We start from the raw sequence: 16308 nt of genomic DNA, 5'->3' as shown, positions 1-16308 counted from the left end.
GTCAAACTTGAACAGTCAATTAATAAAGCCCAAGCCATTTGCCCAGTAGTGGGAATTATTAAAATAGGTTCCATAGTGCACTCTGAACACGAAATCCAAATATTTTTGAAGTCGGTCCCAGAGGTCCCGAGAAAAACCGGTTCAAATGTTCTCCATAGATAGTCACTTAACAAAGCCCAAGCCATTTGCCCAGTAGTGGGAATTATTAAAATAGGTTCCATAGTGCACTCTGAACACGAAATCCAAATATTTTTGAAGTCGGTCCCAGAGGTCCCGAGAAAAACCGGTTCAAATGTTCTCCATAGATAGTCACTTAACAAAGCCTGAGCCATTTGCCCAGTAGTGAAAGTGGTCGAAATAGGTTCTTTGCTGCACTGTTAACACGAAATCCAAATATTTTGGAAATCGGTCCCAGAGGTCCCGAGAAAAACCGGTTCAAATGTTAAACTTGAACAGTCACTTTATAAAGCCCAAGCCATTTGCCCAGTAGTGGGAATGGTTAGAATAGGTTCTTTACTTCACTGTTGTCACGAAATCCAAATATTTTGGAAATCGGTCCCAGAGGTCCCGAGAAAAACCGGTTCAAATGTTAAACTTGAACAGTTACTTTATAAAGCCCAAGCCATTTGCCCAGTAGTGGGAATGGTTAGAATAGGTTCTTTACTTCACTCTTAAGACGGAATCCAAATATTTTTGAAATCGGTCCCAGAGGTTCCGAGAAAACCCGGTTCTAATGTCCAACTTGAACAGTCAGTTTATGAAGCCCAAGCCATTTGCCCAGTAGTGGGAATGGTTAAAATAGGTTTTTTACTTCACTCTTAAGACGGAATCCAAATATTTTTGAAATCGGTCCCAGAGGTCCCGAGAAAAACCAGTTCTAATGTTAGCCAGCCATTGTTAGCAAGCCATTTTAAGCAGCCACAAACCTAACAACCTCTTTTCTTGAAATAACATTCAGATAGATAGTGGTTTTACTGTTAACAGGATAAAAAAAAAAACAGAAATAGACGTTTAAAGGTAATTGTTGTTTCTCTTGCTTTTCAGTCTCTATCTACCTCAATCAGTCCTAAGTTCGAGTAGCGTCATGCAAATCCTTAATTGGAAAAATCTTATCAAGACGAATAAAATAAGCTCAAACACGAGGTAGTAAATAGATACCGTTGAGGAGTTCCCTCGTCTCACTGTCGTCTCCATCGTCAGGTCAGGTCTTAACCTCCACAGTTTTGTGGTGTCGGAGACATATACCCGAATGACAAGTTTTTATTCGATATGTGCTTACAATTTCCGAGAGTTCCATAATGTTTTAAGGTTTCTATCACCAGACCCTGGACCCTGGAACTATTTGGAAAGTAAATCCTTTTAAACAATAAAATGATTGTTTAAATCGGTTGGTAAACGACGGAGTTATGCACGTACTTACGTAAAAAGAATACAAACGAACTGAGAAACTCCTCCATTTTTTGAAGTCGGTAAAAAAAAATCTCGTTCAATACCTCGTATTTGTCGATTAATATTATAATGCATTTCAATTAAGGTAATAAAAGTGGAATAGTTAAGAGTTCGTAAGCATATTTTTCGTAGTATTGAATAAGAGTCAAACCAGTTTTTCTCAGCACTCCTGGGATAGATTTCGAAATATTTCGGTCTGGGACCTATTATAAGCCTATGGAACATAATACACTATGCAGTTACTGTGGGCAACACTTGAGCCCAACTTCCATACAAAGAATAGCATTGTCCTTTATAGCCCGATTAACCCAGTTCGCCATAGCAAACACAACACCAATAAACGAGGGTTTAATCGATTGACCCGACTTGTCCCCATCTCGTCAAATAGCCCCATTAATTATTCGCGGTTTGCTTTTTAATATTATTTCTCTTGGATACCATAAAGGTACGTTTTAAGTTGTTGCTCGCACAGGAGTATCTATGACAGCCATTCTACATCAAATAAGGAAGCAGTTGTCGGCTTATATGTGGGGTATTGAGGTAATGTCGCAACTCGACGCGACTTTTTGTCGCAGTCGGCGGAGCTTTGTGTGCGGCGTGCCCATTCCGAGTGCCGAGTGACGTCACAACACATGACCTGCGATTATCATTGTAACACCGTGGAGTTTTTGTCAACGAATATGTAATTATAATTATTCGGCATGCAGGCGTTTATTGAATTATTCGTTGCGACACGGTTAAATGTCTGCATTTTTAAACATTGCTGTTAAACAATTATACAATTAAGTGACATTTACGGTAATTGAACTATTCCTGAGGGAATTTGTATTAGTATGGAAAAGGTCTTCTATAAAATTTAATTTGTTCTTTTTAATAATAAATTGTAATTTTAAAAATTGTTTATGGGTTATGAGTTGGTCAATATAAAGTTGGCAAGTTCACCTCCCCATTTATTGGCACATACCTATGTACTTTTAAATCAAACTACAAAGACAGCTGTATACGTTATACGTTAGTGTCAATTACTACACATTCGCGGTTTTCCCTTAAACAGTAGTATTTACTGAGTAACCGACAAATGTAGGTGAATTATGAAATGGCATAAGTTGACCGTACGACGTACTCACCACGCCTTGCACTATCTAGTATGTACTATGCACTATCTAGTATATCTTGTTGCGCGGGAACTAGATCTGTGTGCATACCTATAGAATGTGGAGTTTACAGACACTATATAAAATATATAAAACACTATACATATATAATGTTTTCCCACAGTTTCAACGTATGCAGAGTTTTAAATAAATGTTCTTCCTGTATAAAATACATATTTCCTCTAGAAGGAAGACTTCCTTTAAAAGTTTATCCAAGAAAATTATCCATTAGTTCAGTGGTTTGGAGCCAGAAGAGAAAGCTGAATAGACAAACTGAATTATGCATCTGTTATCTCAGCAAAACTAGAATTATATAACCCTTGCCTTTATAGACTGAAAGTTTTCAATTTTATTTGATACATTTTCATGTACATATCAAATGACAACTTTATATACTAACTAATGAAAACTTTAATACATTTGATACATTTTCATTATTTTCATTATCAAGTAAATAACATTAAATAAGAAAGCTCGACTGATTAGTTGAAATCAAAGATTATTTTGAATGACCACTGATAAGTTAAATAAACGTTAAGTAAGCCAGTATCAATAAAATTACAGATAAATATCCTTATTTCCCAACAGCAAGTTACTTTAACTAGGTAAATGACCCTACTTCATTCACTGTTGGCAATTAATTCATTTCTACTCAGATTCAACCGAAGTTGATTCAACCGCATGTATCGCAACTTCCGGTCGGCGCCGGCGCAGCTTCCGGTTGCGCCATCTAGCGGCACGTACAAACATCAATCAGTTATCCGCTGGGATGTATTTAATTTGATGCGATTGAGGATATCGCACTCCGGTTTATGAGTCAACAACTGCTGCTGTCCTTATGAGTAGTAAGCAAAGGGTTCAAGAAAACATTACCCTTTTTTGGCAGTCGGCTAAAAAGCGCAGTGACGCAGTTTGGTAATGAGGCGTTAGGGCGGTTTCGAAATGTCACTTGATATTAGAGGTAGTTGCAAAATGTGCGGTAATTAGAGATCAACGTATTAAATTATCGTATTTTAGAGAAATACAAGGATGTATTAGGCGCTCAATAATACCAAAGGTATTGGTTACAATTTGACGCCGATTTTCGTTAAACCTCCTACGAGTTTTTATAGCAGAAATGGTCTTCATGAGCAGAACAGACAAATTATTCCGATATATAGCTATTTAAACCCTTCGGGTTGTAATGAATAAAACCAATTTAAATGAAAAATAAAAAATATTTATTAATTAAAAATTTTGCGTCGAATCAACCTTCAAGTAAACTAATTTGGCACTAAACAAACACATTCACAGACAGGACTTATATTACGTTAGCTGTGGGCTCAATGCCAGCCATGGCCCAGCCCCAGCAGCGGAGCTCCATAGTGACCGCCGAGGAGGGGGGCAGAGTAGCCATGTGACACGATGGGGGCGGACGCGATGACCCCGTGGCCGAGCCCCAAGCCGCCGTAGCCGTGGTCGAGGCCGCCGTAGCCGCCGAAGCCGTAGCCGTGGCTGATGATGGGCGCGCTGTGGCTGATGATCGGCGCGCTGTGGCTGATGAGCGGCGCGCTGTGCGAGTACAGGCCGAGCCCGTGCCCGCCGTAGTACCCGTGGCCGAGGCCGCCGCCGAGCCCGTAGCCGAGGCCTAGCAAGCCTCGCTTCTCGTTCTTCTTCTCCTCGGCGCCCGATGCCAGGGCCACCACCAGGAGGACGACGCACAGCTAGAAAGAGGAACATTATATGGAAATTGCTTGTGTGTGTTCGTTACGGTAAAACGATGGATGCTATTTGGAATATCTATCGGTGTGGGTATTGGGTTGCCCGGATAACTGTGTTGAGGAGGTCAGATAAGCAGTCGCTCCTTGTAAAACATTGGTACTCAGCTGCACCCGGTTAGACTGGAAGCCGACCTCAAAATAATTGGGAAAAGGCTCGGGAGATGATGATGGTGATCGGTAGTTGGGAAGACTTTTACAAGCAGCCTTTAGTACGCAAAGTGTTTTCTTATGTCTCCTTACCTAAACAGCTATAGCACCCTATTTTTCACCATGTGACATTTGGCAACAGCAGTGCAATCTCATCAATCGTGTGAACTGCACTTCGGTATCTCCGATCGTGTGCATCAGGCAGACATTAGCATAGAATCGTGACAATGTGCCGTGCGCAGGCGCCGCGTCTCAGGTTCGATCCCGCGGCAATCGCTTGGTCAACCCTACTCATTATACCTTAGATAACTGAATACATTGCAGCTTGGGAAATCTATGAACTTTTTGCTGAGCTGAGGAAACTTTTACAATTAAGCTGAACTAAATTAAATTCGCTTTACGGGTTAACAAAATTAAGATATGATGTAATATAATGCAATGATGATGGTAGTATGTCAATCGATTATAGAAATGTCATTAGGTGCGATAATGATTTCGCTTAGATTAATAAATTAATCTATGTTGTGTAGTAATTTGTGCTCGTTACCCCTGGATATAGTTTACAACATACTGTAAAAAAATATCAAGTGCTGCACTTAATATCAACTCGTCCCATGTATTGTTTGAAATAAATTGACATAAGGTACAGGACAACCCTTTAACCATAGCAATTTTTTTCCAAAGAAATTGTTATTTCTGTCTTTTTCAGCTTGAAGGGCTATGGGATTAAGTACAGATAAGAATGTTAGTCGATAAGAAGGTCGAATCTTGAGTTATACACAAACCATTTTAACTTCAAATTAATTACACTATAGTTCGGCCATTCAGAGAATGCGTTCCTGACACGTCGCGATTGAACTGACGACGTAACTTTGCAATGGCGTTGCAGTTACGATAAAAATATTTTTGCTGGTTGTTTACCGTTTTAACAATTGAGGAGCATTAAAACAACATTATTATATCAATAATCAATGAATGTAGTTACGTCGTCAGTTCAATCGCGACGTGTCAGGAACGCATTCTCTGAATGGCCGAACTATACCTACTTACAATCTAAGCTCTGTTTATAAATAAAAGGTAAACAAAAATGCAACTTACAGCAGCCTTCATGTTAGCAATGTGTTGGTTGGACAAGCACTAGTCCTGCGGCGGCGTCTGCGCACCTTATAACTCCTGGCGGCCCGCGTACCACGCGAGTGTACCTGTACACTGACCCGTGTAGACCCTGTACCATGGTATTCGGCCACCGGGTAGTACTGCAGGGGTGGTAAACCTTTATAGGTGAATATTTAAACAAAAAGGTACTGGTCAGAAAATATTTACAGCTGCATAAAACAAATAAGAAACTATTTAATTTTATGAAAATTTAAGTTCTACGTGGATTCAATCACTTAAAGATGGATAGATGGTCATTAAAGGAAATTATAACTTATATTGAAAAGAAAACCGTGCGCAATTTGTACTGCTGCATGCCACCAATATTCGCCAGCGGTTGTCAGCCCCTGCAGTTCGGGGTACCACAGCCTCCCAACTTGTATTATTATCATTTTTGATTACCACTCGCCGGTGTGCAACGTGGCGTTTCCTTTAATGTATGATTATTTTATCATTTTGTCGCGCAGGATGACGACTTATAATCAAGGCTGTGGTGGTGACTGTAAGGACATTGTAAATAGTAATTAGGTGGTAATTATTTAAGATTTAATTTATAATTCCTCCTAAGTAAGAACACATTCTCGACAATTCACTTAGGGATTGATGCTGATCTAATTTCTAACTTCATATACTAAGTCTGCTTAGATAGGTGCCTTACACAATAGCTATCGAAAAAATAATGTAGGTAGAGATTGCTTCAACAATCGTAAAGAAAATGAAGTTCAATTAAATCCTTACTAATCAAATTAGCACGAGTTGCAGTAAAGCTGTAGGTTGATTAAGATTATGCCATCAGCCCCATTTTGGCTACCATTGCTACAGAATGCCGTTAATTGATAATCTACTTGATTTACAAAAGCGTTTGTTTTTCTCGGTGACTCCCACATTCATGTGCGTTGTTTGAAGTTCAACCCTCTTTCACCAATAGATCAAGTCATTGATATTATCCCTATACTCCATTATATTTATGCGTTAGATACCACTATTTTTATAAAACTACTTGTAATTAACAAATAATTCCAGCAAAAACTTTGTCAAAACAAACTCTGACATACGACTTTTCTAACTTTTTAAGGCTTTTACGCGTGTTTTTCCAATAGTTAGCAGCACCATTTAAGCCCTAAAGGTAGTGCATTACCGACTGATCTGCCTAAATAGTTTCTTACTCACATTACATTAGTGCGCTTACTTCCGCAGCGTGATTGGGTAACTGATATCCTTACCTTATTGAAAACCTTTGCTCATTTACGTTAGAATTAAATCATAGTATACAACAAAAACTTAGCGTTTGGCCTTTCAACCGTCAACAATTGTAATACGCTCATAATGGTAAGTTAGGACTAGGGCACACACACTTTGTTAAACAGGTCGTTAAAAGTATAAATTAATTTACATGTAACATCGCACATTCGTATCCCCTAATACCTAAACCTTTAAAATTAATTTATGTAACAGTTTCATTACCAAAAATTACTTAGTCTTAAATGCTTTACAGTGCATTCCGCCGCGACCATAGCGACGAAATACCGACGAAATACCGACATACTACAACTTACAAAATACGGACACAATATACACCTAACTTTAGGAGAGGGTTTTCCTAATGAAGGTGAGCCACTACTAAGGGGCTTTTGTGGTGTGTGTTGTGTCCAAGCCCTTACCCCGTGCATAGGTTCAGCTTGTCCCACAGCGAGCACAATGCGTCAGTCGTGAGACCACGCCATTGTCTAGAGCGCCTTATTGATTGGCCAACCTCACTGCTGATACCCAATCAATGAATCCAAACTAATTCTATTGTAATACTTCATAATCCGACTTTTTATTGCCTGGTATTGTAAATTGTAAGGTGTTTAGATATGTTTTGCTGCACTACCTATACCTTTGTACCTATATTATAAGTTGGTAGTCGCATGTTAGATGTTATCTTCCTAATGTAAATGTGTTGAATTACTAGAGAAGCAGGTTTTCCAGCCGTCACATTTTATGATCGATGTCGAGAACAGTGTATCCTATGTATATAATGTGTAACCTATACATATGTTTACTTTATAAGTTAACTTACCCTTACCATTCATAAATCTAGGTCAATTTTCTCACTACATGTTTGCGCACTTGCCGCTCGTTCTCATCATAATAGTTTAGCGCCTGACAACAATCTAGCTACAAATCGTCTTCATACGAGTTGCTATTTCATTTGCTTCTAAAGCTAATATGAGCAGTATGTCCGGAATGTATATTTTCCTTCGTATGAGTCAAAAGTACTGCACATAGAATGTTTAGTAATAAACAGTCGTATATGGCGCGTATGGTTACCACACGCCGGTCGTAATGTTCACGCCGGGGAGAGGGGGACATTGAGCTCAAGTTATTTGTTAGGGCATATTGCTGTGCAATTGGTTCTCATAACGTTCCATTAATGCATGCTTCTTTTCACTGAACGTACTAAGTAAGTAAGACTAGAGCATGGTAACACTAGTGTATGGCTGGAAGGCATAACCAACCAACAAAACTCCGAACTACTACATACTCTGAAAATAGGTAGTGCCCATGTAAAACCCATGTAAAATTTAAATATGTATTATTCATCTACATAATTAAATATTTGGCATTAGTAACTGTCCAGACATATAGCGACTTGTCACTTTGCAGACAAGCGCAGCCACCTGAACATCCCTAGACAAACAATCTATTATTTTCTGCTGACAATATCATAACATCTGAATGAGTAATATACGCCCAGACGACATATAGATAATTGCGTGTATCAGCCTTGTGTTTAATAACACGTGTTGTCTCACACCTTTCTAATGCGCATCCTGGCAGGATATGAGCCTGCGCCCGCGCCGATGACGTCACCAGCCATGAGGGTACGTCTATTGGCTATGGCTATGTTTCAGGTGTTTGGGTCGTGTTAATGGTGTGCTCACGACTTGAATTCGTCAGTGTATGTCCGTGTCTAAAAGTCGTTTATTTGACTACGGATTATGTAAGTACGTATATCATATAGGAGCAGTGTGCAGTGCCGAAAATAAGGTTCTGCTAGTTTTACTCAAGTTCTCAGCGCAGATGTTTTGGGGCTGAGTGACTAATGGCATAGAACACGTACTAGCCTTGTAAAAAAGGAAGCTTAACTATCCCAATGAATTTTGATCACATTATTCCTATATTTGTGTATACTTATAGCGAAATCAAATTGTATGGCAACCTGTAATGTCCATAAACTGACGTATAATTGTTTTCAATTACAGCTATACACCTGCTTACGAACTACAATTTCATAGATACCTACTCCTATAATCTTGATCTACTTACTTAATTGCATATGCAAAACCTTACATTAAATAATATGCTATCGAAAGCCAAATAATATTTAAAATCTAAAGTGGGTAAATAACCCAATCATATTTAAATGCAGGCTGTTGGCCGGAGCACGCGCGTACCTAGGTCGTACTTAACACTACTTGGGCCTACGTAGGTAGTACTTGGTACATAGTAGGGCTACACGTGTGGCCCACATTGACAGCTAACTACCACATGTCCGGCGCGTTGCCTAATAGCGGCTCGGTATCCCGCAGCTGTAGCACTAAGATTTATTTACCGGCAACTGAAATATTACGTACTTAGTTACGTTACCAGTGTTTTATTAATAAATACCTGTTACAGAGTTCATTGAAATCAATCAAACGTATGAAGCAAGGTGGACGATTGGACATTGCGCCTGCTCAATGGTTTATTTATTACTAGCTTCTACCCGCGACTTCGTACGCGGATCCTGTCCCTTATGCCAGCGACTACGGGGTCAGCAAAATCAAAGATCTGAATAGTCTGATATTGAATTTTAAGGGCCCGTTGACTTGAAAACAATGGAATACGCATAACCATTAGAAACGTTCCATATATTTAATTTTTGGACTTTAACGGCAAAAGGACAGCAGACTAAACAAAACGCTGAGAACTGAACCGCAATAGACGTGACCATAGGGATAAAAGTAGTGATTCTAATTAGTCCGCATTTAAGTTGTGTGTGGCAAAAATATTACACGTATTATTACGTAAAAAAAGATTAAATAGATGACAAAGTCGTGGTGACTTAGTGGAAGTCGTGGTGGTTTAGTGGGTAGAGAACCAATCTCTCAAGTATGAACGTGCGTCTTTGATTCCAGGTCTTGCAAGTGCCTGCCAATGCTTTTCTAAGTTCGTATGTACTTTCTACGTATATTTTGGATACCAATGACCGTTATTTGGAGGGGATTTTAAACTGTAGGTTCCGGCTGTCATTGAACATTCTTGGCAGTCGTTATGGGTAGTCAGAAGCCAGTAAGTCTTACCAAGGGGTGTTGGGTTGAGCGGTTAACCGGGTTGTGGAGGTCAGATAGGCAGTCGCTCCTTGTAAAACACTGGTACTCAGTTGCATCGTGACTGGAAGTCGACCCTAACATAATTGGGACAAAGGCTCTTAAGATAATAACGACAATAATAATGAGATATAGGCACCGCAGGACAGCTGAGGCTGATGACGGGGAGTAGCGACCCCGCGGGGCTATATATACTGAGTTCTCCAGGGAGAGTATACTGTCCCCCATCTCCGGCCGGTCGGAGTGAACCATGACGAGGGTAGGTCTCACGCGTATGGCTTGGCTTGGCCGTCCAGAGTGGAGTCGCTAGAGCAGGATTAGTAGCCCTGCTCGGAGGGTAGGTGCCTCATGGTAAGCACAGGGAGCGCGTAATCTGCGCTTAAAGTCCGCCGAGGTATCCTCACCCTTCAGCCGCTCATGTCCCTGTTGCCCTCTTGTTGCAATTCAGTGACTGGTTCCCGGGGGCCCAGTAAGTGAGGTGGCCTGTAATTTTTACATGTACCTAATACATTGTCATCCACTAACATCCCATCACAATAGCCCAAGTAGTTTTCCTCCATAGTTAGCAATAGTTTAGCACAGAACCGGGGATTGTCTTTTTTTTAACGACGTCCACCAGGGATTGTCCTTGGGTTCATTTCTATAGTGTATAAAGAGATAATCGTCGGTTTTGTGTCACCATTTCATTAAAGTTGTCTCAAAAAGGCTTCAGCGTGTTGGCTTCGGCCCCACGTTTGCCTCCCAAAAATTCGGAACTCTGTAGTCCCGAGGTCTGGAAGAGACATACAAAAATAATAATGAGATATAACGCAACAAAGTCGGAGAGTGGGGGCTCGTGACGCCACGTCTAGGTATGTAAAATTTGTACTAAGCAGTGACTTAACACGAAATTCAAGCGTTGTTGTATCTTCGTTATTATTTGTTTGTGAGAGAGAGAAAAGAAAAATACATGTCCATTATTTTAGGGTTATCTAAAAGACGGACTAATTTGTTTTTTTGATTCACCATACCTATTTCATAACATTCATTTCTATTCATTTCAAGTGTAGTATTGCTCTTGAAGTTCCACATCAGGTGTTCCAGATCTTCGATGTTTATACGTCAATAGAGAGTGCTTATCAGATAGAACCACTTTTGCTAAAACGTCATATCTTCATATGCTATAGTCTAGCTGAGCTCCTGGAGTTCCACATCAGGTGTTTTACATCTTCAATTTTTATAAGTCAACAGAGAGTGCTTATCAGATTGAACAACTTTTGCTAAAACGTCATACCTCTATATGCTATAGTTTAGCTGGGCCGATGGAGTTCCACATCAGGTGTTTTAGATCTTCAATTTGTATAAGTCAATAGAAAGTGCTTCTTATCAAATTGAACAACTTTTGCTAAAACGTCATACCTGTATATGGTACAGAGAAGCTGGGCTCTTGGGGTTCCACATCAGGTGTTCCAGATCTTAAAATTTATTATCTCAGCTGAAAATGCTCAACACATGAAACAATTTTTGCCATGGCACCATTTTTGTATCTCTTATAGTTTTGTTGGTCTGTTGGAGTTCTGCATCAGGTCTTCAAGTTTCGAAGATAAATTATAGCCTATATGTTGACCAGGCTTAATACTGATACAACCAAGAAAAAATCATTGAAATCCGTTCAGTAGTTCGGAAGATTAGCGTGTACAAACAAACAGACATACAGACATACAGACATACAGACAAAATTTTTTTTTTGGATTTATGCTCCATTACTGTTTCTAAACCCCACCCAATTGTTATTTTTTTAATATATTCAATGTACAGACACAGTTTTTTTACAGATTTTTTATATGTATATAGATAATTGCGTGCGTCATGCTTCCCCCTTCGAGCGTCCATGTCAAATAAAACAACTGTTCAACGTTACAAAATATTTTATTTATAAAAAAATAAATAAATCTCTCTTACAACTATGTTAATAACTTAAACTATTTACTATTATTAGGCAATTCGTGAACATAAACTTTATCTACACAATATACACAGCGGTGGACGCGAGTGGCGCTATCTAGCGACAGATCTACTTAACTACTGACTCGCAACTGTTGGTTCGTATCTATCTTGTAATGTTTAAAATATCTTATTAATCTAACATTATAATATTACAGCCCGTATTTGCTTTTTAAACTCATTGCTACATGTTAACACTGCGAGATTACGATCAGTAATCGAATTTCGGTGTCGGTTTTGTACTACGTTAGTTTGGTAACAAGGTTGTAAGGTAAATCGAAGCTATCTTGAGGTTGCTAGACAGAGTGTCAGTCAGTTGCAGTGTCGCCGCTCGTCGAGGTAACTGATAAATGCGGTTCGCACACGCGGCGAGGCTATCGGAAGTGTTCGAGCGGCCTGTCCAGCGGCGGCTGCAGCTTCAGCGGGATGTGGTTGTGGAACTCTTGCTCCTCCTCGCCCTCCGCGCTGCTGCGCCCCTCCGCGCCCTGCGGCACTCCGTACTCCCCAGCAGGCTGCTGCTGGTTAAAATCCTGGCCGAAGTTCTGACCTGCCTGGCTAAAATCTTGGCCGAAATTCTGTCCTGGTTGACTGTACTCGTAACCTTGCTGACCGAAATTTTGCCCGTTCTGGTTGTAATCCTGACCAGACTGACCAAAGTTTTGACCTTGCTGTCCGTTCTGGCCGAAAACGTCTTGCGGGTATTGTGGAACTCCATAGTTCTGTCCCGGCTGATGTTGTTGCTGGTTGTTTATGTGTTGCTCGTACTGCGCCTGATCCAGTTGCTGTTGGATGTGATGCTCCAACTGAGCCTGAAAGTCGTGGTATTGTTGATCTCCGGTATGCTGCTCATAAACCTGTGTACCTTGCGTTTGCGTATACTGATGGTGGCCATCTTGCCCGAATTGTCCTTCATTACCAAAATGTTGCTGTTGTCCGTCTTGACCGAAGTGACCCTGGGCATATTGACCGTCTTGTCCGAAATGGGTCCCTGGGGCAAATTGTCCGTCCTGATTAAAGTGGCCTCCTTGTTGTCCTAGATCATGTGGTTGTGCCTGTACAGGGTGCCAGCCATCTTGGTCTAGTGTAGGTTGAGTGGGCTGCAAATGTACGGTTGGTTGAGTAGGCAGGAGACCAGGCTGAGCTGCCTGCAGAACGCCGGGTTGAGCAGTGTGCAAGTGGACTTCTGGCTGAGCTTGATGCAGATGTACCTCCGGCTGACCCTGGTGAAGATGTACCTCTGGCTGACCCTGGTGAAGATGTACCTCTGGCTGACCCTGGTGGAGATGTACTTCTGGCTGTGTTGGGTGTAGGTGGTACTCCGGTTGGGTTGGTTGAAGATGAACCTCTGGCTGAGCCGAATGCAAGTGGACTTCTGGTTGGCCGGGATGCAAGTGAACATCAGGTGACAAATGCACACCCGGTTGTACTGGTTGCAGATGAAGAGTTGGCTGTGTAGGCTGTAGATGCACAGCGTGTTGCGGAACAGGTGCTTGTAGGAACGTTGGCTCTACATGAGCACCCGGCTGCTCGAGCACTACGCCTTCTTGACCTGCTGGTGGAGCCAGATGGAAGTGTTGTCCCTGAGGACGCTCGTATATTACCTGATTGACTGCTGGGGGACCCAGTGGGAAAATAGGGCTTTGATAATTAAGCAATGGATATCTTGGGTATGTCGCGAAGAATGAAGTCTGCACTGCATTACCTGGTCTCAAAACATAAGGGAATTGATGAGCGTAAGGCAGGAGTGGAGTATATTCTGGGTGCGTGGGGAGGGGAGCTGCAGGCGCTGCAGGCCGAAGGTGAGCATGCGCCTGAGGGAACAGATGAGTGTGAGCTAAAGCTGCTGCTGAGAATAAGGGTGGCCCAGGTATAGGTTGAGGTATCGGCGCAGGTATCGGTGCTGATTGGATGAGAACTGGTGGAGAAGGTGCCGGCACGGGGTGGGCCACTGTTGCTGTAGGCTCATGTACAGGTATCACGGGAGTAGCAGGTACAGGCGCTGGCACCACAGGGATCACTGGCTTAGGAGAAACGTGATGGTGATGATGATGGAAGTGATGGTCTGGTTTCGGCAATAAAACGGTTTTCGTATGATGCGGAAACTTGAGACCGTAATGAGGATGAGGCACTGGAACTTTATGTCCTACTGGCACAGGGTAACGCGTGGTCAGGGGGTGAGCGAGAGGCACTTTCACAGCGGTCACCGCTGCTGCGGGAGGGTACGACACGACGACCGGTTTGACGACGGAGTGCGTAACGACGGGGATGTCGTATCCTAGCTTGTAGGGTGGCACTGCCGATAGCACTCCTCGTTTGTGCGGCTTGCCCTTCGCAAGCCGACCAATCAGCTTCGCCTTGGCAGCCTTCAGATGCGCGACATCTCCGGCCGACAAACACACGCACGCGCACAACACCAACGCGATCTGAAACACACCACGCACCATGTTAATTATTCCGCACTGAGATAACACGATCACTGTCACTGTCACCAGATTCACTTTTGTTCCCAAACTGGATACTTACGATTGTAAGTCTCATATCGATGCGGTCGCCCGGTCGGCGCGACATCCACTCAGAAACCGATTGACATCGGACTCTTCCACCCATACTTATAACTTAAAACATATCGAATTAGTATGTAGCCAGCGTGCAGGTTTCACTAGCCGGCCGGACGTGCCAGCTGCGAACTTCGTCCTTACGCGATAATGCTTTCGACCGTTCCTAAACGAATGCACCTAAAATTCTTCTTCCGATTCAGCGTTACGCGACGTTCAATTCTACGGCTTGTACTTAGAGTAGAAACCGGAATACACTGAATTTGTTTTAGGTAGCACGTCGGTGACTGCCGTCATTCCTGTGTAACAAGTGTGCGCACGCGCATACCAATTGATCAAGAAACGTAATAGGGAGAAAATTGTACCAGCGGCTCCAGGGACGAATCAGTTCTCACTTGCACGATATTTTTAAGTCATAGAGTCCACGCATGGGACGACTATGCGAAGTAGCGCGAGTTCGATACTACTGTTAATTCAGCAACTGCTTGTTTGTTTACATTTTCTGTAAACAGTAAACAATGTGCACAATACCTCATTCAATATACAATGATAAATATTGTCTGTTATGAAAGTTAGTACTGGAAGTATTATTGTGTAGATTGTAGATAGTTTTACTTTGACGTCGAGACCTTGCTGGGAAACGGTCGAAGATCAGTCTTATGGATGTGAGAATGGCTCACGCTTAGCTTAATTTTGTCCTGTTAATGATGCCTTGACTCCGTCCCTGGTGCGCAGGACATTGATATGCGGGCACACGCCCAGCGGTTACCAAATGTACCGCGATCACTTTCCTTGGCTCTCACCGCGCCGCGCCGCGCCGCCCGCCGCGAGTTCGCATCACTTGCCATAGCCGCCCGGTATCAAACCTTATGCTTACGTAACTTTATGCTGGCCTACCCACAAGATAAATAACAGCAGAAGTCCCTTTATGGTAAATACAGATAGATATACCACTGAATATTGAGGTATGAGTAATAGATTTATTGTACATAACATCGTGCACCTATAGTGATTTGTTCTTTGGTGAAATCCTGACCGTAAGTACTATTAGAGTGTGCGAACTAGCAAGCATTACCAAAACAAATAGGTACTTACATATAATTATATACATACAGCATACTACTATCTCTACAATTTATTTGGTACTAGCTTTCCGCCCGCGGCTTCGCCCGCGTGGAATATAACAAATTGTACGTCATCCCTCGGGAATTCCTCATTTTCGAGGATCCATTATCGTATCATTTAGCTTCTAAATTTATATGTTCATATTCGTTTGCAATATATAAGTAGATGTAAAAAAAAAACAGTTTAGACGATTAAACAAATTGTACATCATCCCTCGGGAATTCCTCATTTTCGGGGATTCATTATCGTATCATTTAGCTTCTAAATGTATATGTTTATATTCGTTTGCATGTTTATATTACCTTGTTTTAAACGACACACAGCGCCATCTACAATCCATCCATCAAGCAAACAATATTTTTGTTTTCCCTCGGGAATATCTATTTTTTCGGGATAAAAAGTACCCTATTATTTAATCCGGACTTCTAACTTTACGTCTGCAAAATTTCAAAGCAATCGGTTCAGTAGTTACGGCGTGAAAGCGGAACAAACAAACAAACAAACAAACTAACTTTCCGATTTATAATATTAGTAAGGATTTTGTACTTTGAATTTACTCAAGTACTTTCTGATAATGTAGACCTTCTGCAAAAAATGTGGGTTTGTCTACTCCAGACGATCCAAC

General features: G+C 41.6%; 2 protein-coding genes across 3 annotated transcripts; both read right to left on the bottom strand.

Moving 5' to 3' along the window:
• Window positions 1-3800: 3800 nt before the first annotated feature.
• On the bottom strand, window positions 3801-6661 carry LOC124636590 (neuropeptide-like protein 29). The gene is made up of 2 exons (XM_047172746.1): window positions 5609-6661; window positions 3801-4306 (listed from the first exon to the last, which is right to left on the bottom strand). Exons 1-2 carry the CDS (start codon window positions 5618-5620, stop codon window positions 3926-3928), a joined length of 393 nt encoding a protein of 130 aa, XP_047028702.1. The 5' UTR covers window positions 5621-6661; the 3' UTR covers window positions 3801-3925.
• Window positions 6662-11909: 5248 nt separating this feature from the next.
• Window positions 11910-15697, bottom strand: LOC124636406 (glutenin, high molecular weight subunit DX5-like). Of its 2 annotated transcripts, XM_047172490.1 has the most exons (3): window positions 14527-15697; window positions 13266-14426; window positions 11910-13211 (listed from the first exon to the last, which is right to left on the bottom strand). In XM_047172490.1, the coding sequence occupies exons 1-3, from the start codon at window positions 14608-14610 to the stop codon at window positions 12378-12380; spliced, it is 2079 nt and encodes a 692-aa protein (XP_047028446.1). In that variant the 5' UTR covers window positions 14611-15697; the 3' UTR covers window positions 11910-12377. The 2 variants fall into 2 exon arrangements, with proteins under 2 accessions (XP_047028446.1, XP_047028445.1); XM_047172489.1 differs by having other exon boundaries at window positions 11910-14426.
• Window positions 15698-16308: the final 611 nt, after the last annotated feature.

This window comes from Helicoverpa zea, chromosome 14, assembly GCF_022581195.2.
Source record: "Helicoverpa zea isolate HzStark_Cry1AcR chromosome 14, ilHelZeax1.1, whole genome shotgun sequence".
Taxonomy (NCBI): Eukaryota; Metazoa; Arthropoda; class Insecta; order Lepidoptera; family Noctuidae; genus Helicoverpa; species Helicoverpa zea.
The sequence above is the reverse complement of the archived record's forward strand: the minus strand, read 5'-3'. Positions and strand labels throughout refer to the sequence as shown.

What these genes read in the sequence shown, in the direction of transcription:
- LOC124636406 (XM_047172489.1), bottom strand. Translation starts at nt 14,610, where the DNA reads ATGGGTGGAAGAGTCCGATGTCAATCGGTTTCTGAGTGGATGTCGCGC. An exon ending in TCGATATGAGACTTACAATC is followed by an intron (nt 14,427 to 14,526) that starts GTAAGTATCCAG and finishes GGTGTGTTTCAG; the next exon opens with ATCGCGTTGGTGTTGTGCGC.